This window comes from Glycine max, chromosome 9 (genome assembly GCF_000004515.6).
Source record: "Glycine max cultivar Williams 82 chromosome 9, Glycine_max_v4.0, whole genome shotgun sequence".
Taxonomy (NCBI): domain Eukaryota; kingdom Viridiplantae; phylum Streptophyta; class Magnoliopsida; order Fabales; family Fabaceae; genus Glycine; species Glycine max.
Genome location: NC_038245.2, coordinates 1,662,150 through 1,689,010, shown reverse-complemented (window position 1 = coordinate 1,689,010; position 26,861 = coordinate 1,662,150). Strand labels below are relative to the sequence as shown.

General features: G+C 32.0%; 2 protein-coding genes across 4 annotated transcripts; one reads left to right on the top strand and one right to left on the bottom strand.

Annotated features, from left to right (window-relative positions):
* Window positions 1–1,597: 1,597 nt before the first annotated feature.
* Window positions 1,598–14,846, top strand: LOC100789463 (tubulin-folding cofactor E). 3 transcript variants are annotated; one of them, XM_041005302.1, is made up of 15 exons: window positions 1,599–2,168; window positions 2,899–3,069; window positions 3,383–3,429; window positions 3,896–4,042; window positions 4,136–4,210; window positions 4,711–4,820; window positions 5,144–5,268; window positions 5,368–5,429; window positions 6,441–6,548; window positions 6,638–6,672; window positions 7,923–7,985; window positions 13,725–13,816; window positions 13,903–13,979; window positions 14,064–14,141; window positions 14,471–14,846. In XM_041005302.1, the coding sequence occupies exons 1-15, from the start codon at window positions 1,859–1,861 to the stop codon at window positions 14,570–14,572; spliced, it is 1,602 nt and encodes a 533-aa protein (XP_040861236.1). In that variant the 5' UTR covers window positions 1,599–1,858; the 3' UTR covers window positions 14,573–14,846. The 3 variants fall into 3 exon arrangements, with proteins under 3 accessions (XP_040861235.1, XP_040861237.1, XP_040861236.1); XM_041005301.1 differs by having other exon boundaries at window positions 1,598–2,168; window positions 13,903–14,141; XM_041005303.1 differs by lacking the exons at window positions 14,064–14,141; window positions 14,471–14,846 and having other exon boundaries at window positions 1,598–2,168; window positions 13,891–13,930.
* A 1,832-nt stretch (window positions 14,847–16,678) lies between these two features.
* Window positions 16,679–23,467, bottom strand: LOC100786608 (polygalacturonase). Its single transcript, XM_003534715.5, has 4 exons — window positions 22,894–23,467; window positions 20,945–21,234; window positions 19,706–19,934; window positions 16,679–17,074 (listed from the first exon to the last, which is right to left on the bottom strand). The coding sequence occupies exons 1-4, from the start codon at window positions 23,374–23,376 to the stop codon at window positions 16,844–16,846; spliced, it is 1,233 nt and encodes a 410-aa protein (XP_003534763.2). The 5' UTR covers window positions 23,377–23,467; the 3' UTR covers window positions 16,679–16,843.
* Window positions 23,468–26,861: the final 3,394 nt, after the last annotated feature.

The window sequence follows — 26,861 nt, the reverse complement described above, 5'->3', positions numbered from 1 at the left end:
CCTTATATAAACAACACCTCTATCTCTCTCATAATAATTATCTTTCCTGTTAATCTCTTTATCTCCTTCCTCACCATCCACAACTTCATCATCAACATTAGGATCCATAGAGAGTGTAACAACATTTTCATTTGTTGCATAAGTGTTTTCAAACATTTGACTCCATAATTCATCAAGTAAAAGATCTATTGATTTATTACAAAATCTTTTAACTTCAAGTTTCTCATAAAAAAATGGATAATTAATCATTAAATTAAATCTTATAATGAATTACTTATATTATAAATAAACTATAACAATATATGTAACAAATTAACCTTAATTTTTTGTCTCACCACTCATTTGAACTAGTAAAAATTCTTGCAGTTGGATCTCATCCTAAGCTAGTTTTCCCAAACTTCAAAAACTTCCAAATGTGTCAATCTCTCTTCATATAATCATATGTGTTCTTCAATGTTTTTGTAAAGACATTTGTGGTTCATGATGCTTTCAAATTCTTGATTAATATCCTTCCATTTAAACGCTACACCTCCATTCTCCTTAATGAATTTGATGCAAAGCTCACACACAATTTTTTCATACTCAAAGGTCCATTTAAAATTGATCCATTTCTTCGTATTATCATTAATTGAAGTGATCTTACAAATTTATCAAAAAAATATAATGAATGAATTGAACTAAAAAATAAAATAAAATATAAAAAATCCAATTGTGCATCATAATTATAAATAGAATAGGAAAACAATTTCATCAAGTACTAGAAATTTTAAAGAGCAAATAAAATTTGTTGTACATATAAAAAATCAAGCACAATATGTGTTAAGAACTAAATGACAATAAATAATACAAATACATAAGACATAAAACATGACTTTTTTTTTCTCAGACAAAAAGAATTATCATTACAAGACACTAGGCATTCCAACTAAATTACAAAAGTAATGTGTTACAAAAGAATAAATTACCTTACACTACTAAGGTCATAGCTTACAAAAAACAAATAAATCTAAGCAAACAATATCTTCACTGGAAGCAACCCCTATCTTGTTAGAATACAAGAACACAATCATAATTAATTTATGAAAGTTTGAACAATTACAAAAAAATAAATAATCAAGAATTAAGGATGAAGGATAAAAAGAACCTATCAAAGTACAATAGTAATCAACATCTATTTTTTTTATTGTTTTTTTACTTTACTGGGAAATTTCACAATCAAAACATTATAAAAAGAATCTATCAAAGTATTATATGGGGAGTAAAAAAAATTAAAAATACTATTATGAGGAGAAAAAAAGATTAATGCGTATATTGTGAAACAAAATGAGGTGTCCACGTGTTGCAAGAAAAAAAAGACAGCAAACATAAGAATGAATAAAAAAAGAAAAATAATAAAATCCTGATTTATTTAAAAAAGATAAATAAAAAAATTATAAAAAAACTAAAAATTAAAAATTAAGATTTAAAAAAATATTACTTTAAATAACATTAAAAAAATATTAAAAACTACTTAAAAAAAAATTACGAATAGTAAAAAATAACTTTTCATCTGGTAATACAGTTGTGGAATATAGCCACAAGATTGATACTTGTGTGTGGTTTTGTCTGCCAGTGATGTTGTAGATAAAAAATTATCTTTTTTGTAGGTTTTATATGTAGGATGGTTTTACGCGACACTGGAAAGTACTTCTGTCTTCTTGCTAGGTCTACTTGAAGGCATATTGAATGATAATGATTAATGAACTTGTTTACTAATTTGTTGTGTCAAGGACATGTTTTATGATTTGTTAAATTGCATTTGGGATTAATACCTTGTATGTTTTTTGTAAGAGGAATTCTCAGCCAATTTTAACAAAAGATGCAGGAATCCCCAGAGCCAAGACATGAATTTTGGGTTGGCCAACGAGTACATGCATCTGGTGACTCACAGAGAATTGGTACTGTTAAGTATGTGGGGCCTGTAGAAGGCTATTCAGATACATGGGTTGGAGTTGATTGGGACAACGGAGAAGGAAAACATGATGGATCCATCAATGGTGTCCGATACTTTCACGCAAAGTCAGAAAGATCAGGGTCATTTGTTCGTGCTCACAATCTGAACCAAGGGATTTCATTGCTGGAATCTCTTGAAAGTAGATATAAAAGTGAATCCACAAAAGATGAAGATGGTATATCTCTGGCTTAAATTCATTTGTAGTTTAAACATTTATATTTTGGGTCCATGGGTGAGAGTGAAAATGGTTTCATTTTAATTTTTGGGATGAAAGCAAACAAGTCAACTCATTGTAGTTGAGTTATTTTCTCTAGCCCTGTTACCAAACTATTACTGCAGCTGTTTTCTTTTGTTGTTTTCATTCTTAGTTGGGTTTGGGGGGAGGAGGTTGACATGTCTTGAATATGTGACTACATTTGGGAGGATACCATTTAGTTTAATGCTAATTTCTGTTGTAAACCACTGTGAAATTGGTTGGATGGTGCAGGATTTTAATTAGTACTATAATTTTGTAATTATACTTTACTAATATAAATTCTCAAAATTATGTAAAGTAGAGAGACGATAGTGGTAGAGAAACTCCTCTAAGAAATGTACACCTGGCAAATTACTCATTTTGAATTTTGAACTGCATACTCTTCCTGCCTATTGATATATCTATTTCCAAACTGTTAGAAGTTGATTTGATATAAAGCCTTGAGACCAATTTATGTTCTGTCAGTAATATTTTAATTTTTTCTTTTAAGAATTGAGAAGGTATCCATTATTCTATTCAAAAATTTCCCCCATCCATTCTAAAATAATTTTTTACATTCTAGTCTCTCTTCTGTACAATTATTTTTGTATGCATTACACTGACAAAACCTGGAAAATAATATATAATTTTTCATCCTTTGTTTGTGCAGATGATATGTTTGTCCTTTCAACAAGCAACCAGCGAGTATCTGTTCAACTTTTGGGTAAAGATAAAATTCATGATAAGCTAAGTCGACTTGAGGAGTTAACCAGTGTATCATTGTCATATATGGGTATTAGTTCCCCTGGAATCGCATCTCACATTAATAATACAGTGCCAAGTAAGCTTGATTCTAGAACACTCCCATTTCTTTGCTAATATCAAGATGAATGCACATCAACCTAGTAATATCAGTGATTCTGTTTTATTTTTTGGGATAAAATTGCAGTATCAGTGAATTAGTTGCTTATACCTTAAGTTTTTATTTTTGGTTAAGCTGTTTTGAAATGAAGTTGTAATTGGAAACTTTGTTTATTTGATATCTTCTTCCATCCTGTAAGCAATTTCAATATAGGTAACGAGTTCCCTTGCAATTTTCTCTTTTTTGATATCTTCATGATCTTGCACTTTAACCACCTTTTTTTTGTTGATAGATATAAAAGAACTTGACCTGACTGGGAACCTTCTTTCGGAGTGGAAGGTATGTTCTGCGACCAGGTTTTTTCCAGTGTAAAATCCTGGCTACTGCTGCAGCTTTTTGTTTGCCTTTTTTTCTTTTCTTTTTTTTTTCAACATAGGATGCAAATTTTACCAAGAACATTGATGATTTTGTGTTTGATTCAACTTATTTTGGAGAAATAATAACTTTCTTTTTACAAGCTTCCTAATAGAATTTTGAAGAGAAAAAAATACAATGACTTTGTGGGAGATAAACTTTCCCAAACTTTTGCAAAAATTGGATGTTTTTCTATGGAGAATATCTTATTATGTGCACAGTAGTCCTTGCCCTCTTTTTTATCTCATCACCTTTTCCTATTAAAAAAATGCTACCCTAATAACGTAAAAATTCCCCTTTTACTTATTTTGTATGTCCCACTATTTTGTTAGTGATTGATTGCGGGTACTTGCCATTTGCTTTTTTTTCTTTTCAATTGATCTCTTTGCAGGATGTTGGCACAATTTGTGAACAGTTACCTGCTCTAAGGACAATCAACTTATCTAACAATTTAATGTCACCATATAAATCGAAGCTTCTGCTACTGAAAAACATCCAAGTTGTTGTTCTAAATAATACTGGTGTAGATTGGGAGCAGGTTCCCTCTATCTTTTCTCAACTTGTGCTTCAAGAATAAATTTCCCTAATGTATAAATATGGTTTGCTAAATATTTCCTTTTTAATTGGGCAGGTTGAGCTGCTTAGACAATCATTGACAACAATTGAAGAGCTACATGTAATGGGAAACAGTATAAGCAGAATACTGGTATGTTGTCTTTGATTCAGTATGCTTGCTAAATATGTTAAAAGCTGTAGGCTTAGATGTCTTCCCCCAAATAAACATTGGAATGCCACAATCTTTTAAGTACCTCATGATGTTCAATTTGGGTCATCTGAACAACTGCCCCCCCCCCCCCCCCCCCCCCCCCCCCCATTTTGGTTTACCACACCACTAGGTTTTCTCAAGTGATGATGGTATTATCTTCAGTATTTCTCAGTTTATAAGAGTTGTTGCAAGTTGAGATGTTTTGTTGAATGCGTTCTCTCTTATCTGGCTGACTGACCACTTCGATGTCCTACAATATATCTGTTTTGACATTAAAATATAGAATAAATTTTAGTTTTTTTTCCTAGGATGGAAATAATTCCATTTGTACTAGGTTTTCTCGTTCATGATTGATTTTTATGTTGCTCTACAATTTCTGGTCAACTTCATAATATCATTACTAGCATTTCTAAGCCTTCTAATTTTCCTTTTCTGTTCAGCCAGGGTCATCCTCTATGGTTCAGGGATTTGATTATTTGCGGCTGTTGAATTTGGAAGATAATTGTATAGATGAATGGAAGGAAATCAAGAAGCTTTCTCAGCTAAGATGGTTGGTAAAGACAAAAATTTGTTTAGTTCTAGAATACAGTGCTGAATCCAGTTGGAGCTGATGCTATCTTAACTTTTAACCACATCTAACTTTAATAATCAAATCTGCTTCCATGTTGATTACACCTAAAATGATCAGTTATGACTTGATCTAACTACTTAACACCTGTATCACTGGAACTGATTGTATCTTAGAACTGGCCAAAAGTATTCAGTTTCTTTCTTGTTTCTGTTTTTCCTTCCCTAGAACAGTGCCTCTGCGTTTGGTTAGATTTGTTATTGAGTCTGTCAATTTGATTTATTTGTACTTGGTATTTGTTTCAGTTTGGAGAAGCTTTATTTAAACAAGAATTGTTTGAAGTCTGTCTTTTATCCTGATAATGGTGGGCATTATGAATCAGAAGTTACGTGCTATAAACCCTTTCAAAACTTACGCCACCTTCTATTGGGTAATATTATACTTTCCCTCTTGATAAGTATCATTTTCAACATATGCAATGCTATCTGGATTATGGATACCAGCTGAAGTCTTTCAATTCATCTTACAGCTAATAACAACATCAGTGATCTGGCCTCTATTGACTCATTAAACTTGTTTCCTAATTTGGTGGTAAGATTTATACTGTGAAGTGTTGATTATACTTACCTATTTTTTTATTTTAAATTCTTGATTAATCATGGCATGGATGCTTTGCTGCATCTGTAACGATGAGTCTAGGACTGTTGCCTGCTATGACATTTTTGAATAAACCTCTCAATAAGTACTTACAAGAAAAGAAAATAAGAAGATAAAATGAATGAAATCATTCATGTATCTTCACCTAACAACTCAAGCTTTTGAGATAGTTGGTTCATGAAATCATATTTCTGAGAGATGGGTGAGAGAACAGAGGAAATATAAAGAAAATAAGGATTCTGTTATCGGTGAATGAATTACAAAGAACAAAGGAGAGAACTATTGTCCCAAGGATTTCCCCTTCCTACGACAGAGCCAATGCTTAGTTCCAAAATGATAGCAAATCAGAATCCCTCCTCTAATACCCTCTCTTATTTAAGCTAATTCTTTACCTCTAACACTTTAACTGCCCAAACATAACTATTGAAACTAGCTAGTTACTCTCGAGCCATATCACTATGACTTGTTACTGCAGTTTACTTTATGGTGGAGAATACTGATCTACTGTAGAAAAGTAGAAACCAGGAACCAGTAGAAAGACATACAAACTAAGCAAAGCTTGCTAATCTCTTTGCATATCCAACATTGGAACCCCTTTGAAAAGTCCATTATTGAGCACCATGACAAAACCCCCCAAAATAGTTTGAACCACTTCATTTCAAACGGGCAGTTGCAAATATTTGTTCTTTACTGTACTCTACTTCTTGGCAATGACTCATTTTTTCCCTTTGTGTGTGTTTGTGTTGTGTCACATATGCTTAAACAAATTAAGAGAAATTAACTTGCTTATGACTTATCTTTCCTCGTCGCCACAGGGACCCTTCTTCCTTAATGTCTCTTTTTTCCCCCATTCTCTTTGTTTTTCTTTTTCACTGGTTTATTTTAGAACAGATTTTTACAGATGGTAGATTCTATTCTAATTATTTGTGTTTAATAACAATGAAGGATATCAGGCTTTCTGACAACCCAATTACTGATTCTGGAAGAGGTGGAGTTCCAAGATTTGTTTTGATTGCCCGTTTAGCAAAAATTCAGATATTAAACGGAAGTGAGGTATGACAGAAATATCTCTGTTGTTGATTTGCTTATTTTGTATACTCCTTAACCAAATGTAATATATTCGTATCTGTTTTACCTTTCAGGTTACTCCTCGCGAAAGGAAGGACTCTGAGATTAGGTATGTTCTTCTCAAAATTCTGTGCTTTATATATACCCTTTTGGCGATTGAATGTCTGAAGCATCCTTTATGACCATCATTTCTGTATATTGTTTTGTCATGCATTTTATCTTAGCCTTTTTATTAGTGGTGTTCTTGAGTTTATCTCATGAATTTTCAATTCCACCTGCTAGTATATGTTTGCAGAGATTATTCAAACTTATGTGTTGCTCTTGTGTTCTCTAATTGTTTGGTTTTGATATTTTGTTTATGCTTATTTGGACTAAATAATTCATTGGAGACCTGGCTTGTTTGCCACCCTGCGATTCAGTGAAATTTCATTCCTATCCTTGTCATTCCATTGAGTCATAGGAATGAATGGCCTTCTTACCATTGTGTGTGAAAGGTGCCATCTCCTTCTTGGATTGTGGGCCATTTGTGGGATGCCTCTCCTTTACAAAGCTGGTCATTAGGTCATATGCCTTGTAGTGTTAGATAATTCTATTTCATGGAATCGAATTGCTTCTATCCATTAACTTTCAATCAATTATCCTTATAGAAGAGAAAATGATTTTCGGGGACCATCGTTGACTCCATTTTTTAGGGTGTCTCCTTCCTAGAACATGTCTCAGTTAGCTTGATTTTCTTTCTTGGCCATGTCTCACATTAGCAGCTGCAACTATAGAAACCCAACTTACCCAAGCAATTTTTAGTCTCCTGGGGACAAATAATGCACGGCAAACAACACAAATACAGAATACCCAACCAAAACTGTACCCAGATGATGGAATAAGACATAAAATTGATCCAACCTACACCTGCAAGTTGCATCAGAACCCTGCTAAACACAAATTGCAGCTTCCAGAACCCTTTCTATGATCAACTTGTAGCTTCCTGTACCAATACCACTGCTGCATATACCTAGAAAGTGTTTGAAGCCGATTGATTACTCCATAGGCATGCAACAATCAGATGTTTGATTCATTGGGTCATGCAAATAATTCTTAAAATCAAGGATTGTTGAGTGAGAAATAATTTAATCTGTTTCTTGAATTCACTATTATGAAGTAATACTTTTGTGGTTAGATTCCTCTTTAAGGATTGGCCATTAGACCCTTTTTGTATTCTGTCAATCTTTATACATGAGATGTGAGCTTTTTCAACCATGCTTACCTTTTAGGTTGAGAGTTCAAAGGTTTACATCTAATTATTGTTTAGTATGAAGCAACATAATCTTTCTATTCTTATAGATTATTTAAATTCTTTTGCAGGTATGTTCGGCTAGTGGTCTCAAGGTTGCATGCTAGTCCTGAAGAAATCAAACAGCATCCCAGGTAAATTCATACTGGCAACTGGTATCTGAAACCTTTGCTCTAGCATTAATGTTCAGTATGTGTTGTGATGGCTATTGAAAGCCGGATGATGCATATGCATTTATAAATCATTAACTCTGGGTTCTGATGGAATTAAAGGAGCAAATATGTAATAATGGTTCAGGTTCTTCAGGATATTTGGATTTTGAAATTGGGTTAAAAATGTTGGTTGAGTCTAGTGAAAAAGCTTGATTGGGAATTCAATCAATAGGAATCATAGAACAATGAGGAAGAAAGGAAACCTAGGTTTTACACCTTCAGTTCTTAGGTATTGTGATACAAGCTGCTATCCACGTACCTCTATTTATACTAATATTTAATATTTCTCAACATTGTGAAAATATTTGGAGTGATTGTAAGCGAATCTCAGAAGAGAGAAAAACACTAACAGAATTGAGGTGAAAGATTGTGATCTACAACCCAAATGAGAATCAGTTACACCTCAGCTTATATAGGCAGTTACAATTGTAACTGTCAACTGACTCAAGTCAGTTAGCTAACTAACTATGAAAGTACAGAAAACCATAGTTAAGCCTATACACAGTAGCTTAAGAAAATAACAGACTAAATCGAGTAGATACACTCCTATACCCCCCCGCAAGCTCAGGAGAGGTTGGAAGTAAACTTCTCAGCCACTCCGAGCTTGGATCTGTAAGTAGCAAAGTTGGAAGGAATTAGAGCCTTGGTCAGAATGTCAGCTTTCTGATCAATGGCAGGGACATGAATCACTTGAAGCTGCTTGTCCATAACCTTTTCTCTGACAAAGAAGAGATCCAGTTCCATATGCTTAGTACGGGAGTGCATAACCGGCTTGTGAGCTAGAGCAGCAGTGCTCAAATTGTCACTGAAGATGACTGGAGAGTGATGAGGAATGTGCAGTTCAGACAGGAGGTACTTAATCCATGTAACCTCAGCTGTGGCCAATGCTAAACTTCGATATTCAGCCTCTGTACTGGACCTGGCAACAACAGATTGCTTCTTTGACCACCAAGACACTAAATTGGACCCAAAGAAGATGGCTGCACCAGAAGTTGACCTTCTATCATCTGGGTCAGATGCCCAGTCAGCATCACAAAAGGCATGTAACTCAAAGGGAGGTCCAGTGAAGGGAGGATGAAATTTCAAGCCAAAATTGATGGTGCCTGCCAGATATCGAAGTATTCTCTTTACTTCTGCCCAATGTAGTTCTGAAGGGTCTGACATATACTGGCAGACTTTGTTGACAGAGAAGCTGATTTCAGGGCGAGTGATAGTGGCATACTGCAAGGCTCCCACAATGGATCTGTAGAGTGTGGGATCAGGGAAAGGCTCATACCCTGATTTGGTTAACTTGCAGCCTCCAACCATTGGAGAAGAGATTGGATTGGCTTCATCCATGTTGGTTTTCCCCAACAAATCCCTAATATATTTGGACTGGGTCAGTATAAGAGCACCATTGGGCTGAAGGATGTGTTGTTTCCAGTAACAATAATATCATCCACATAAACAAGCATATAAATGACACTATCTTTGGAATCAGTGTAAACAAATAAGGAGGGATCACATTTGCTTGACCTGAACTGAAACCGAAGTAGAGTAGCCTTCAACTTATCAAACCAGGCTCTAGGGACTTGTTTAAGGCCATAAATTGCCTTATGCAGTTTACACACTAGCTTTGGAGTTTTCAAAACCAGGTGGCTGACTCATGTAGATGTCTTCTTCAAGAACTCCATTGAGGAATGCATTATTAACATATAATTGTTGAAGACTTCACTTGTGAGTAACAGCAAGTGAGAGAAGAATTCTAACTGTGACAGCTTTGATTACAGGAGAAAAGGTCTCATTGTAATCATAACCAAGCTGTTAGTGAAAGCCTTTGGCCACAAGTCTGGCTTTGTATTTGCTGATAGTACCATCAGGATTTTCTTTAACCCGAAAGACCCATTTGCAACCACCAAGTGATCTGTTAGGAGGCAGATCAGTGAGAGACCAAGTTCCATTATTCATCAAGGCCTCATGTTCAGCCTTCATGGCTGCTAGCCATGTCGGATTAGAAAGAGCAGACTTTGTAGACTTAGGTTCAGCATGAGCTAAGAGGAGTGTAGGCTGCAATCTGGGCTTAACAATGCCAGCCTTGGCCCTAGTGCACATTGGATGAGTGTTTTCTGGTCTGACAGAGGAAGTAGCCACAGTGGATAAAGACTCCTGGTTTACATTGGATGAGTGTTTTCTGGTCTGACAGAGGAAGTAGCCACAGTGGATAAAGACTCCTGGTTTAAGGATTCATGTGAATCTGGGAGATCAGAAGCAGGACCAACATCCACTGAGGATGGAACTGTTGGTGTTTGGTGAATAGCTACCTGAGAACCAGATTGAGAAGCAGGTGTGTGACTAACTGGTGTGACAGAAGTTGCTGCTGTGGAAGGAGCCGACAAGACAGTCAAGGATTGCTGAGGAGAAGCAGGTGCAGCAGCTGGAGAGTCTAAGGCTGGTTCACCAAACAGCTGAAGAAAAGGAAAACTCAATTCATCAGATAGCACATCCTTGGAAATATAAATTCTTCCATCTGCTGCCATGCACTTGTAACCTTTGTGAGAAAGAGAATACCCCAGAAAAAGGCATTCTTGAGACCTTGGCTGAAGTTTGTGCTGGTTATAGGGCCTTAGAAGAGGATAGCAAGCACAGCCAAACATTGTAATCTGGAAGTCTCTTTTGAATAACTTCTGATAAGGTACCTCTTTATGAATAAATGATGATTGAAGGTGATTAATGAGATTCACAGAAGAAGTAACAGCCTGATCCCAATACTCAAGAGACATGGAAGCTTGAGACAGCATAGTTAAAGCAGTCTCCACTATGTGTCTGTGCTTCCTTTCCACCACTCCATTCTGATGGTGGGTATGTGGGCAGATCAACCTATGTTGCACACCAAGTTCTGCAAGATAATTGGTAAATGGCCTATACTCTCCCCCCCCCAGTCAGACTGTACAGCTTTAACAGGTAAATTGAATTGAGTTTTAACTAGAGTATGAAACTGTTTAAACAGATTAAAGAGTTTCAGATTTACTTTTCAACAAATAAAGCCAAGTGAGTGTGAGCATCAACAAAGGTTACATATTATCTATAACCAGTGCTGGATAAGAATGGGGATGGGCCCCAGCAATCTGTATAAATGAGTTCAAAGGTAGTAGAGTACTCAGTAAGGGAAGGGGAAGAAGGAAGACGATGAGACTTGGCAATGCAGCAATGAGAACACAAATCAGAACCTGTTTTATTGATAAAAAGGTATATTACACAATTTGAACACAACTTTCATAGTATCAACATTAGGATGACCTAATCTGGAATGCCAAGTGGCAAAAGAAATAGTGCTACTAGATGCAGTGTTTACATGAGACACACTAGGACAGATTCTATCAACGCAAGTTGCAGAATCTGATGCAGAAGCACTTGGCACAGGTTCTGAGCTAGCAGAGGAAATGGTATTGACAGTGAAAGAGGGCTTGAATTGTTGTCTAGTTGACTGAAGCAAGTCAGGGAATTGATAAAGGCCATCACAGCCTATCATCCCTTTAAGAAGCACCTCTTTAGATACCTGAGATTTGACCAAACAAAGGTCAGAATGAAACTCAAAAAAGACAGAATTATCCCTACAGAATTGACTGACACTGATTATGTTTTTGGTAATTGAAGGAACAAACAAGAGATTATTAAGGACAAGAGGAATTTTAGGATTAAAGGGGGAGACAAAGGATGTTAAACCTGACGAGTTGATATTCAACCCTTGGCCATTACCAATTGTTATTTGATCTGGTCCTTCAAAAGGAGTAGTCTGATGAATATTCTGAGAAACATTTGTGACATGATGGTAAGCCCCAGAATCTGGATACCAATATGGAGAGGAGGTCAAAGCAACACTAGTCAGATTAGCCTGTGGAAGACGCTGATTCTGATAATTGTTAGAATTCTGATTCTGACTTTGATACTGATTAGGATTGGCTGAGGTCTGGGATTGGTTTTGGTCAGGATATTCCATAGGCCGAGTGAGAACATAATCATCATTGTGCCTTTGATAACAATAAGTTGCTTCATGACCATACTTGTGACAGATCTGACACTGAATGTTAGCATAGCGACCTCCGCCGTGTCCACCATTGCGACCACCATGAGAGAAATTCCAGCAACCGCCACCACGGCCGGCGCTGGTGTTGATATAATGATTGCCTCCGTTGTAATTTCTGTAGCCCGAAACAGAATTACTGTGAGCAACATATGCTTGCAGATTAGAAGAACCCGAGGAACCAGAAGCTTCTTGTGCAGAATTGAGACTGAAATTGGGGGTAAAATTAGGTTTAGCTCCTTTAGTGAGATTAATCGAAGCAACAGATGAGGCAAGAGTTTTCTTGTGAGCAATGCGAGTCTCGTGCACAAGAAGAGTCGTGACCTCATCAATGGACATAGACTAAAACTTTCAACTCACAATTGTAATGAGCGATTCAAACTTGTCTGGTAATCCATCAAGAATGATATCAACATGATCAGATTCTGACACATGCTCTCTTAATGACGAGAGCAAATCAATTATAGTTTGAATACGAAACAAATAGTCAGAAATGGAACTGTTGTTGAGAAAAAATGTTACGCAAGTCGTTGCGGAGTTGTCTCTTCTTCGCACGAACAATGGAATAGAAATGTGTATAAAGTTTATCCCAAAGATACCAAGCAGTTTTGCAGTCATATTTAGTGAGGTTTATTTTATTTTGCTTTATCTTTTTATGAGTTTACTTTTAATTGTGATGCAAGGGTAAGGCTGCGTACAACATCCCTCCCCCATACCTTCGCATAGCGAAGAGCCTCTGGGCAATGGGGTACGAAGTTTTTTTTTTTTTTTTAATTGTGATCTCTATGGCTTTCCACTGTGCAATGTGTAGTTCATTTGGTCTGCTAACAAAAAGCACATAATGCCTTCTTGGTTGAATGTTTTCCCCAGTAATTGGGAGATATGTTCAAGCTACTGTGAAGGAAACCTTGCTATAAAATAGGTTTAATTTTTCAACAGAGTAAAAAGTTGAAAGAAAATGATTCCTTGGCTGTAGTTTCTAATACTGAGCTTCCTTCAGCTTTTACTCGGCAACAATCAAATAATATCCATATGATATTGAGTAGTGTCATTATATAGACGTGTATGTTGATTTCACTGCCATTTCGTGACAACATTTTTGGCACTAGATGGCCACTTGCATGGCATGTTCTAGGTATCTAAATAATGATATAGCAAGTAACAATAAAAAACTCAAGAAAGCAGCAGGGCAGCCACCCAAAAAAGCTCAGGTAAAGAGACACACCTTTGAGGATGTGAGCATATTGCTCCAACCTGGAGAACCAATGGACTGCATGTTGCACAGACACAACTTTAGCCTCCTTGTTTTTACCAGAAACTTAATAAGGGTCTAACAAAGACTGCTCTAATGTGAGACACACTTAGTGCTCACCAAGAATCCTTTAAGATTGTTCAATAGAATCTTTTCTGCTTTACAATGCTTAATTAAATGGTCTACTTTTATTGTTATTATTATTTATTTTTCTTTTGCACAAAATACATGTTAGAAGAGTTCTGTTACTATAGACTTGAATTGAAACTGGATCTAGATGGGATTCTCAACTAAATTCTATCTCATGTTGAACAACATTTTGTGAATATACTGGTGCACTTCATTACAGGTTTTACGAGCTTGAAAAAATTCATGGAATTGAGGATGAAAGGCCTTCAATTGGAGCTACTGTCCCACAAACAATCAGCTCAGGATTATTGTGTATGGACTATGGATGTTAAGTTTGTGCATTGACTTCTTTTTCTGAACTTGCAATAGCTTTAATTTTGATATAGAGATTAATGCAGCTATTACTCTGAATTGTATTGGAGCATCCATGGGTGAGAAGCCATCATTGACGAAGAAGCTACCAGCAACAACTACAGTTGAATATCAATACTACTCTAGCAATGTAATGCTCAGTCTGTCAAGATTTAAAACAACCCTTCTGATTAGCTTTTTTTCTCAGGTCGGTAAGCTGAAATTTCTCTGTGAAAGCTTTTTTAAGCTGAAGTCCATGAAGCTAAAATTATATCTTCGAGAAGAGGTTTGTTTTTATTAAGAATAAGATGTGTTATTTAGTATCATGATTGCTTGATTCAAAATTTCTTAAGTGGGAAGCAGAAACTCCAGAGAGTCTTTAAAAAATCATTTTAATCTACCCTGATTGATGCAAAATTTTCAAACTGATGCTGGAAAAACAAACTAATGACAAAAAATTCTTGTGAAGAATGAGGGAGGTGGGTTATAGTTGTTTATTTCTCTAAAGAAATTTTTGTAAGTAAAGGAACTATGCAGTGAGTATCATCATTTCCACACACACAAAAAAGGAATATCCTTATTTCTTGATTTAGTTACATGTCTTTGTATTTGTAGGGTTCTCCATTTCCCATGCTGCTTGACAATGACACTTCATCTCTTATGGACCTTGGAATCGGCAATGATTCTATTATCCTTGTTGACGAAGAAAGTTCATAAATATACCAGAAAATTTGTGAAAAGCTTCTCTTGTGTTGAAGACTGTATCCCTGTTCTGATTAGCCGCAATTACTCTTGGGAGTATAACTCTAAAATGAATATATTTGTAAGTGGTACACCAGTTTAATTGGTCACAACTTTTTGTTAGGCTTCAGTCGAAGTTCTTATCAGGGGTTTTGATGCACTGTTTGATTGGATGGTCCGTTCCATCCCTTGCTGCAACTGTTTTCTGTAAATCACTAGTTATTTTGATTCAATTGCAAACAGATTTGGATCTTGTTCTCTTAACAGATTAGAATCGTTACGTAAAAAAAAAAAAAACAGATTAGAATCGTCTTTGGAAAATGACCATAAAATTGTAACAAAATTGTCGATCAATATAACATTTATTTTTAACTGAGAGCTACAATTTTTTCCACCTTTATATTATAAATGAGTCTACATTTTTAAGCATGAGAACATCTTGTATTATATTTCCATTCTTTGTGGCATCTAACTCCACAACTATGTAATATTTTCTTTTAAAAAAGTTATGCAAATTTTTCGTCATTTTTTAAAAATATACATTTTTTTTTATCAAATCTTATTTTTCTCAGGTTAACTGCCTTATGTATAAAATAGTAAAATGATTATAATAAAATATATTGTTAGAATGTAATAATGAGAAACATTATTTTATGATTCCTAATATTTCATAGGAAACAACCAAATATGTCAAATAATTATCTACAATGGTAAGCAAATAGTGATGAGCATTGATAAATGGTAAGGGGCCCAGTATGTCCATGTGGATAAGATCAAATATTGGTTGCTGTGCTTTGGTAATACATTACAGGTGGGGAAGTGGAGGTTGTTTTGTTTGGTTAGGTGATATGATTCACAAATTAAATTCTACATTGTATTTGATATATGGAAAAGTCGCACAATGTCTATCTATTACAATGGTAGAAGAATGGTCCAACCAAAAGTGCCAAAGATCAATCAGGAGGTGTGGGAGAATTTGTACATTGGGATTGAATTAAAAAGTAAGAATTGATTGATGCTGCATGTTTGTGTAGAAGTTAAAGAGTAAACCATTGATCACTTTAGTATACCCTATCTGAAATATTAAAAAAAAAATAAAGGGACACACATGATCGATTGCGCTTGCATCTAAAGATTCAGGTGCTATAGGATTAGGATTTACCTACTGGAAATTGGGATTGGTTTGTTTGGTGGAGTATGTAGGTAGTTTGTGGATTGTAGTAGTCATTCAACTTTTTTAGAAAGCAGATAGCATACTCATTTTCTTCATTCTTGATACTTTAACAGATTGAGAGAGATAACATGTAGAATACATGCGATCCAATGTAAAGAGCAGCACTCTATGCAAGCTAGGAAGATACAGTACATGTGATCCAAGATACACGTATCATTCCTAAACTTTTAAAATAAATTACTTTTTACTTATAATTTTTTTTTAAAATAAATTACTTTTTCATGCATCCTTAAAATAACTTTTTAAAAAGAGTGTTATAAATATACTTTCTAACACACTCTCTATCACCCTTAAGTGAAAGCAGAACTATAAAGACATTGTAAACTATCAAGAGACAAATTTAGATTAAAATTAAAAGAAACAAAAGTCATGCCAAAACTTTCACATGTTGTCTTTCCTATGAGTATGACTTTAGAAAACATTGACACACTAATTCCTTTGGTCATTACTTAGTACAACATATTTATAACTATAGTAATTAGAGTAATGATACACATCATTATTAATATATTTCATCAACATCTTTAATTTTTCTTTAATTTTTTTATCACATCATAAACCTAATCATATTTATAATTAACTTAACTTAAGAGGAGAGCCACTTACACACTCTCATATCAAATAATTATATGATCCAGACCATACATTCTTAATTAATCTCTTTGTGATTTTTTTTAAAAAAAAATTAAAAACAAAGCTAAGTGTTGCTCAGACAGTACAATAAATTTTCCTCTAACACACTTATCCTTTTCCTTTTTTATAATTAATTAAAATTTACTGAAAATTTTAAAATAATAAGTGAGGTTAATTAAATAAAAAGCAAAACCTAGAAAGAATTATTATTTGTAACAAATTTAAATCAATAATAAAGAATATGTTTAATTCAAATGAGAACTTTAATTAAAGAATATGTTGCTGATATTATTCTCCTATAATCAACGGGTCTTAACTAATTTTAGCTCATGACATCATATATAGTTTTGTCTCCACATTCTAGAGCATATATATATATATCATTCGGTTAAGAAGCAACTTTGTGGCTGAACTACACCCAATGTGATTCCACCAGCGTGATTACACAAAGCTTGGGGAGCTTTGTTGATCTTGTAAGTGAATGTAATATCCTCCAACGTTATTCTTTCGCATGGCTGCTCAGAACTACAATCAAATTTCACAGCAACCTGTGTTGCAGATGTTCCATGAATGTCTTTGTATGAAACATCACTTATCTTCACCCCAGAGGCCTGTAAATGCAAATCCACATAATATATCATGTATATCAGTTAACTATCAAGCTCAGAGTAACACTTATAATCTTAAATGTGAGATGTTTTACACAACCAACAAGAGAGTAATATATAACATATCAAAATTTTATAATATGAAATAAAATAACAGAAGATTTAATTCTAATTTATAGATGAGAAAGGTTAGCTCCTAAGCATACTCTTTTAGACACAGTTTTTATATTAACTAAAATTTATGGAAAAATACGAACTCTTAGTTATAATTAGTTTCCATTTTTTATATTTTCTCACATAGCCACACCCTCTCTATCTCTAATCCGCAATCTCTTTCACTTCTCACCCGTTCCTCTTTTTATTCATTTCTCACTGCTTTCAATCCCCTCTCCAAAAATGGTCAAGCTCTTTTGTTTAGAGATATTATGGATTGATGGATAGGCATAAAAAAACAATAATTGAGACTACCAATGGAAAACAAAATTTATAATTTATCAAATAATACTACTTAATTGCTCCAGGATTTGAATTTGAGTTATGCAATTCTTTTTCGCCAATGCAGTTAAACATGCTATCTTTAATTGCACCGAGTGCATGAAACAGACCAACTCCAATTTTTTGTTATTTTGAATTCGGGTACAGGCCTTTTTTTTAGTTTCTCAAACGCAATAATCAAAACACAAATTAAAGAGGAAAATAGGAGTATTAATTCAGTAGCTGCATGCCCAGAACTATGAAGATTCGGCTACAGCATAGGAGAGAAAAAGAACTATATACTTAGGAAAAAAAAACCTATGAGAGGGATTGAAAAAATAAATATAGGCAAGGGTTGTGTTCTTTATTTTTATATTTTAAATTTTTAATGTGTTTTCATGTTGTTGCAGTAGTCCTGGAGAAGAAGATAGGAGATTTTTTAATGTATTCTCATGCAGTTGCAGCAGCACTCACACGTTCCACTTGAGAAGATACAAGACAAAGGGTTCGGGCATCAACAAATTATAAATTAGAATTGAATCTTTGCTATTTTGTTTTCTACTTTAAAATTTAATGTGTTGTCATTTTCATATTAGCTGTGCCTATTGTACAACATCTCATTTTTTTTTGGTTGAGAGAAGTTTAACATCTCATTTAATTAGGTAAATGTCCGGCAAGTCTTAATCGCAAGGTGATTGTAGAAATTAAGTTGAATTACACTTTTGATCCTTTTATATTATAATTAACATATGAGTCCAATGTCTTAGAAAATTATTTAGTGCAGTAAAAAAGTTATTATTTAGTTGAATTTATTTATTATAATGAAGTCTTATTTTTTCTGTTTAAAATTATAAAATCTTTATTTTTGCTTAAATAGTTTGAGACTTAATTAGGACTTGAAATAAAAAATGGTTTTATTTGGTAGGAGGAATTTAAAAAAGTTTATAATTATATATATAGGAAGTGAGGAAATTTTAAGAATTTCGTGTTGGGGTTGATAGTCGAAATTTGATGTTTGGATTAATGAATTTTGAGCAAAAGAGAGTTTAAGATGATTTAATCAACCTAACTTGTGAAATTTTTTTAATAAAAAAATTAAGAATTTAAAACTTTTTTTTATAAAGAAAAACCGGCAGAAATTAAGAACTGATTGTTCTAGTTATTTTATCAACTTATTTTATTTTATCGAGAAACGAGACCTAGAACTAAATTTGAAGGGGAATATATTTTCTTTTTATAATTCATTATCAAACCTTTTATTAAGGGGCGGACCCATGAAGTGGGGGGGGAACCCCTGATTTATTTTTTTACAATTCTAAAAAAAATAACTGATTCGTATTATATTTATTTATTTTAAAGAAATTGATTTTTATTAATTAAATAAATCTAATTTGATACTAAATATTATATTTTAAAAAATAAATTATTATGTAATTATTTTTTATCTCTTAACATTATTTTTTAAATTATAAAATCAATAGTAATTTTTTTAAGAAATCTTATCTCAATATATTTTATCATATTTAGTTATTATATAATCAATTTTTATCTCTTAACTTTTTTAAATTATAAAACTAATGGTAATGCTATCTTTTTTTAAGAAATTTGGATCTAAATACTATATTTAATTAAATTTTAGTTATTATATAATTAATATCTAATTGGTAAATTCTATTTTCTTATTTTCTTTTTTAATCGAAGGATTTTTTATTTTTCAAATCTTATATAAAGAAAAACTGATAAAAAATATTATATAAATAAATGTCATTATATTGATCAAAGATTATTATAATTTTTAAGAAAATACACAATAAAAGAAAGACAACACCACACAAAAGAAATGTTTTTATTATGTATTGAAATGCATTTTTTTATTTATTTTGTGATTGACACCCTTCTCATTGTGGTCTGGGTCCGCCCCTCCTTTTATTATGTATTGAAATGCATCATTAGTTATTAGATATATATATTTTGATGCAAGGATTGAAATATCTCTTCATTTAATTAATAACGTTTTCTTCTAATAAAAAAAAATCATGATTGAAGAAGAAAAATATAATCAAACCTAAAAAATTTGTTTGGCCTAGTTATTTATTCATCTTGCGTCCAATTATGTCTGATTAATCAAAGCAAAATAAATTATCATAGGAGAAAACTCACCTGACTAGGGCAACCATTGCGAAATGGGCAATAATGTTGGTCTATTATAATGGGGTTTTGGACATCATTCATTGTTGCATGTTCAAAATGGACATCCTGCACAAATCCCCTGCTAGGCCTCCCCCAAGACTTTATTCTAAAACCATTTTGAGTTTTAGAGAATGTAGCCTTTCTAACTGTCACATTTTTCACACCAGGTTCGTCCAAGTCCCATCCTAAGCTTCCAATGCTGTTGCAAAATTGAGTAAACAATAAATAAATTAGCACTTTATATCAGATGTTATACAAAGAAGGTTAATATATATAACTTTCTTCAACACTTTCTTTCAATATATATGACTTTCTCTCTTGATTTAGAAGTGAAATCCATCAATATTTAGTCAATAGAAAAAGTGTTGGAAAAAAAATTGAGTATTGCTAGCATTTCTCATGTTATATATCATTTACCCTATTTTCTTTAAATGCAGAGCTGCATTGTTAAAGTAAAATGAAATCAATTTCGTTACATGAAAAATGTTAGTAATCCTTTCTTTAACATATTATTTTGAATATATTTTCTCATATTGATAAAAATTTACTACAAATTACAAAATTTTGTAGATCTCAAATCTTACTTAATGAACACTTCAAGATTTTGTAAGTGTATTACAAAATAATTTTAAAAATATTTTTAATTCTTGTAATTTAATATTTTTTTTTGTTTTTTTCCTTTTAAAATTATTATTATTTATTTAGTCCTTTTAAATTATATTTATTTTATTTTTTCTTAAAAAGTTTTAGATATCACTTTAAATAGTAAAAAATGTTATCTAAAATGTTATATAGAAGGACAAAAACAAAATAAACATAAAGGATTAAAAATAAAAAAACAAAAAAATTAAATTGTAATGAAAAAAAATATGTTGAAGCCTACAAAATATGTTGTTTAACACTACTCCTCTTTATTCCATCTTAAATCAATCGACACATTAAGTAAAACTTTTCAACATATAATTGAGGTAATTAAGGTAATTAAGGAATGTGAGACTTTTCATGATGAGATAATGCATAATAATTATATATTATTATCCGGTCACAAATTGTCGTTTAAATTATTTTAAAATAATTAATTTTAAAATTAACAAATATATCATACATATCATATATGAATGATGAATTGTGATCAAATAATTATATATATATAAAGAGAGCATAATCATTTTTCTCTTACAAAATTCATAAAAAAACTTAAAAAGAAACCTTATCCCATGACCAGGTCCGCATGCAACATCTTCAATCCACAAGTTTCTACAACCAGGGCCAACAGAGATGCAATCGTCTCCCGTTTGAATTCTAGGTGCGAGGATGGTGACATCGGTTGAGAATTGGACGTGGATGCCATCAGTGTTAGGGCTGTTTCCATCAGCCATGAGCTTCACTCCATGCATTTTCACGTTGTGGCATGCATTTATCAGTATGTGAACCTTTTGACTATTTTCAGAAGTCAACCCAGTGATCACAATGTGTTCAGAGTTTGTGAACCTAAGTGTCTGCTTGTACATCAACATAAAAAATCAAACATTGTAAAATTTTCATCAATTAATTAATTACCCTATATGCTAAGAAGCTAACAACATGTAGTTATATATTGTTTATGTGACGAATCATACAATCATAACTACTAACATTTTTTTTCCTTCTAAATATAACAAATTATAGCTTTAATTTTTATTTATTTTGATTCTCATATATATATTTTTTAAAACAGTCCTTATTTCATTTAGTGTTGGATATGTTATGTCAGTTACCACTTTAAAATAAGATATCTTGTGGCAAGCTTAATTACATAGGTACATGCATAATAACCATTACCTAAAAAATTCGTTTAGATTCTCTGTAACCAAGTTTTATTCAGTGGACCACAAATTTTTGTCATCCGACAGGATACACGTTGCAATTAATTTCCCAGAAAACTAAACACTCATTTTCTGGACCTACCTTTTGACACAGAAACATCACTCGAGACCGAGAGAATTTTATAACCTCATTGCTACGTCGAACCTCCTTACTCGCCATTTTGCATTTTTTTTATCTTTAATCTCTCTACACTAACTTGAGCGGTTGCAAATAGTTCAATACTATCATCACTTACACTAAGTGATAGGTCCAATCAATTTTAGAAATATTTTATAATATTTTCCCATACAAAAAACAATATGTTTTATTAAAAATGTATTAAAGAAATTGGGAACGGTAAAATTAGTATAAATTTATTCACCTGTTTATCTTTTATAAATTTTTATATTATTTTTTTTAAAAAAATATTTTGAGAATAACAAATTTTTATGGGACAAAAAAATAACTATTGAATATATTGAAGTAAAAAAAATAGTTTCCGTGGCAATTGCCACATTGCTTTCTATGTAAATCCACCCTCGTTTTGGAAGGAAGAAAAAGGTAAAAAGGTAGGATAAAGATATAAAAGAGAGAAATAAAGTGAATGAAAATAGTTAAAAATAAAAACATTTGGTTTAAGAAAAAAATTTAAAAAATGAGAAAAATAGAAAAGAAGATAAAAAAAATAGAGAATGAATCGTTATTGATTTCTCTTCGACAGTTAAATAAAGTAATCTCTTCTCTCCTATTTCTATTATACTAAACCACATCATTTTTTATTTTTTTTCTTCTATTTCTGCTCTCTTTATTTCCTCACTATTTCCACCATATCAAACAAATGATTAGGCAAATACACATTGAAAAGACGCTTAATTCGCCCAATTCTCCACAGTCCATTTTCTGCATCTAAGCCCTTAAACGAAAAAAAAGCAACCAAATTAAAAGAAATATTAATTTGTCAAATTAAAAGAAAGTAAAAAAATAAATAAAATAATTTTTTTAAAATTAGTTAAAATTAACTTAAATATAAATTAAAATCAGTTTCATGGGAAAATTTCTCTCGTTTAACTCCACCAAAAATGATGATTTTAATTTGTACAAAAGTTATTTTGGGTTTATAAAAGAAACAAATTGTTTTATCTTACTCTTACTCTTACAAGTGCTTAAGAAGAAGTTTATCTATAGTATTATATGATTAATGATTAATTACCTTAGCATGCAAGCATTAGTGATTGATTAGTTCTCACAAGCATTGATATTGATATAGTATGATAGTAGAATATTGTGCATGCATGCAATGTAATGTAGCATACCGCGGCTCCAATAGGGCAATTAGGCATGGCTTTGTACTTGCAATCCCACAAGAAACTGCCTCGAGCATCAAGCACCCCACCATGAATGGAAAGCCCAGTAACTTGGTCAAAGGTGAACCAATACAAAGAATTCCCTAGGAAGGTGTATTGAGAAGGAGCCAGCAAGGTGCCACGAATTGTTATGGAGATGGCACGGTTCGAACATTGCCCACTAAAGGTTACGGCTCTTCCTATCAAGAACCTCCCTTGCGGCACGTGGATGCCAGCGGGTTTGGGTGAACTACAAGCTTTGTTCCACGCGCCAAGGAACGCCGACGTGGCATCCGTCGTGCCGTCGGGTTTGGCTCCGAAATCCACCACGTTGTAGGAGGTTGCTTTGGCTGAGGAGGTGGTGAACCAGGAACATAGGACGAGGAGGTGCAATGTGTGAAGAGAAAAAAGAGAAAGAAGAGAGGGTTTTGTTGTTGTTGTTGGGTTTGGCATTTTAATTTGGAAAATTGTGAAGAGGTTGTTTTTTGAGTATATGAATGAGTGTTGAAGAAGCTAGAAGATTGAGAGGTAGGGTTTCGAACGGTTTGTGAAGGGTATTTATAATAAGCTAGGGTTAGTTTTTGCATTTTGATGCCTTTTTAAAGAATGGGACTACGTGCCTCCATGTATTTTCTTAAAAAGTAGTAAAAGTAAAATAAAAGAGGGATGGGAAAGAAACTAAGCATAATAATTAAAGACGAAATCTGAATGTGCAGTTACTTTAAATTAGATTTTATATGCAGTTAATGAGAAAAAAATTATATGTAGTTCAAACAAAATAATATACCGTTATATTAAATATTTAAAAGAAAAAATTTATTGTCTAAAATGATTTTATTTCACTCAAACCAAATTATCTTCCATTAAGAATACCATTGAAAAAATAACAAAATAATGGTGTAGTTTGCAAAATATGATAAATAATCAAAGAGAAAGGGGGCAAGGAATGACTTCTGAAGTCTGATGCTTGTCTTTTTGCACATGGTTTGCAAAATAATGGTGTGGTTTGCAAAATATGATAAATACGTTAGTTATTAAAAAAAAAGTTAGTTTAATTATTTACGCACAGGGTTTTAGTTTTTTTTTTAACGTGAAAAATGTTATATTCACATGATACGTAGAATCGTAGATATTTGATTATTTTTTTTAGGCGAGAGATTGATATTTGATAGTAACATATAATGCTGAGCTAGAGTGCTTTAGCTCCATAAATAATAGTCCGTAGGGATGATATTTTTATTCGAGTTTTATAGGTACCAACAAAAAATATAATAAAAGAAGAGAGAGAAAGGATGAAGGTTAAATAAGAATTTAGGGTGTGCGCAGTTATTTTAAAATTGGATTAATATGAGGTTAATGGGGGATTTTTTATATATAGTTAAAATAGAATAGTGGTGTTATTATCCTCTAAAATAACAAGATGGTTTATGATATTTTTTAAAGAGTAAAATAGTTTTAAAAAAACCTGAAGACCAAAGATGATTTAGTATCGCCGTTATATATTTCTAGGGGAAAGAGAAGTACTCGTGCCTCTCTACATTTTTTATAAAATAAAATAAAAAATGAAAGAGGAAGATATATATAGTAGAGGTTAAATGGAAAATGGAGGGAGTGTAAGAAAGTGGGTAGTTTTAGTGGGTAATTTTGAGAACAATTGGAAGATAAAATAGTCTTGACAAAATATGGAGATTAATAAAAATAGATATTTTTTATATATATTGTTATAGATTATAGAAGTAATAGATATTACATAATGAATCGATAAATTAATCAAATAAACAAAACGTCGTCTTTACCAAATAAGTAAAATGAATTATTCTTAAAAAAAATAATAGAACGAACAATAATATATCATGCTACATGCAAACCAAGAATAGGGATGGATTAATTCTAACCTCCTCCTTCAAGACTTTTTTTTTAAAAAAAATAAAAATATATGAACACTTTATTTTTTGTATAAATTTTAGAATATATATAAAAGAATCACCTTTTATTGTGAAAATAAAAATAATTAATTTTAATAGTTAAATTAAAATAAAAAAATATAGATTAAAATATATATTAAAATTGACTTTTCATATGTCTAACCGGATAGGCTAAAATTATAAGTATTGACCAAAGTCAACACTAATAATAAGATAAGATAAATGTTAGGATCACAATTTTTATCATACTCTTTTGTGTAGCTTTATCTTATTGGTCAAAATTTATTAAAATAATAAAATTTTGTGAGTCTTATATTATATTAATTAATTCTCCCTTTTAATTTTATAATTTTAATTAATTAGACAATATGCATTTAATGGAGTATGTTGATAGGGGATAAGGTAATTAACATGTGAATAGATAATCACATCTCTGCTAGGAATAAAATTACCTTATTATTACAGCAAAATAAGATATAATAACATAAAAAGAACTTGGGTCTTGTACCAAGAAATCCAACCCACTAACATCTATGAACCTGGTTTCTTTGTTGTTTATTAAATTGAATCATAAAATTAAATATTAATAAAAATTAAGTGAACAATACTAAAACAGCTGAAAAAAAGACAGTAGAAAAATCAATTTGTGACATGTATATACCACCAATGTCAGTACAGTATGTAAGTATTTAATACACATCGTTACTCTAATAAAACATTGAAGCATCATTTGGCTTTTCGGGAACTTGAATCTTGGCTTATCGAGCACATTAGAGTTATCACTCTTACACTTTGTTTGTTAGGGACAATGGATTTAATTTTGTGAGAGAAATAAAATTGAATGCATTGAGTCCCATACGAAATAGTCTTTGTCTCCTATTAATGAGTATACCCTTTTGTCCTTTTGTATTGCTTAGGGTATGATAGTATTTTAGTTAATCTATTTTATTCTCTCTATTTTTCTTTCATCTATTTCTCTCAATCTAAACAACCTAATATTCTACTTTATTTTTTTTCATTTATTATTTTTCTCTCTCCACAATCAATCATATTCTTAAGGAGCCTACTTCAATACTAGTTTTCAGTCTCGAATACATCTAATTTTATCCAAACAAAAAAAAAAATTGTTTTTGGCTCAGTTTGATATAAGTTCTGAAGTTTTTGAATATTTGAGCAAGCAGTAATAGTAAATAACGTGCTAAATTTTTATTGTAATCACTGAATTTTATTGTAGCATTGTGGGCCGGGCTTGTTAATTTATCTAGAGATAGATTTTCTTTGACCTATAAAGGTTAATTAGATGTCTTTGATTTCAATAACTGATCATAGGATCCATGTCATACTTAGGGATGTTCCTAAATCGATCCAAAACACGGCTGTATAAACCAAAAATAAAAAAAGAATTATTAGAGCGGATCAAATTTTGTATTTAAATTTAAAAATCAATCAATCCAATCCAAATGGAACTTTTACAAATGTAATATATTTATTCATAAATTTATAATGCCACTCATATTTTCATTTTTATTCCCTATATATTTATAAAATTATCATATAACTTCTATTTATAAAAAATACATTTAGTTAAAGAAATTGTTTTCCTATTTATTTGAGTTAAGATGGATAAATATACTATTTGTTATATAGTGGTGTATAAATAAAATATTTAATATTTTAAATGATTTTTTTTATTATATTTATTATATATATCTTATTTTATTATTTAATATTTTCTATAAAAAAAATAAGAATAATACTGAAAATTGATCCATCTAAATCCTTTTAAATTAAATCGGATTAGATTGAATTATAATTATAAATTAAATCGATTAGATGTAATAACTCAACAATGATTAGATTAAATGGTTTTTTTTCTTCAAAATCCATCCATCTGCAAAGCCCCCCTCTCATGAAAATAACTTCTCTTACTACCTATGTTAATTCAAAATGTACTTCCCGATCCTCTAAGTACCCACTACTACAAATTCTATAACAAATGGTCCCCAACTTCCC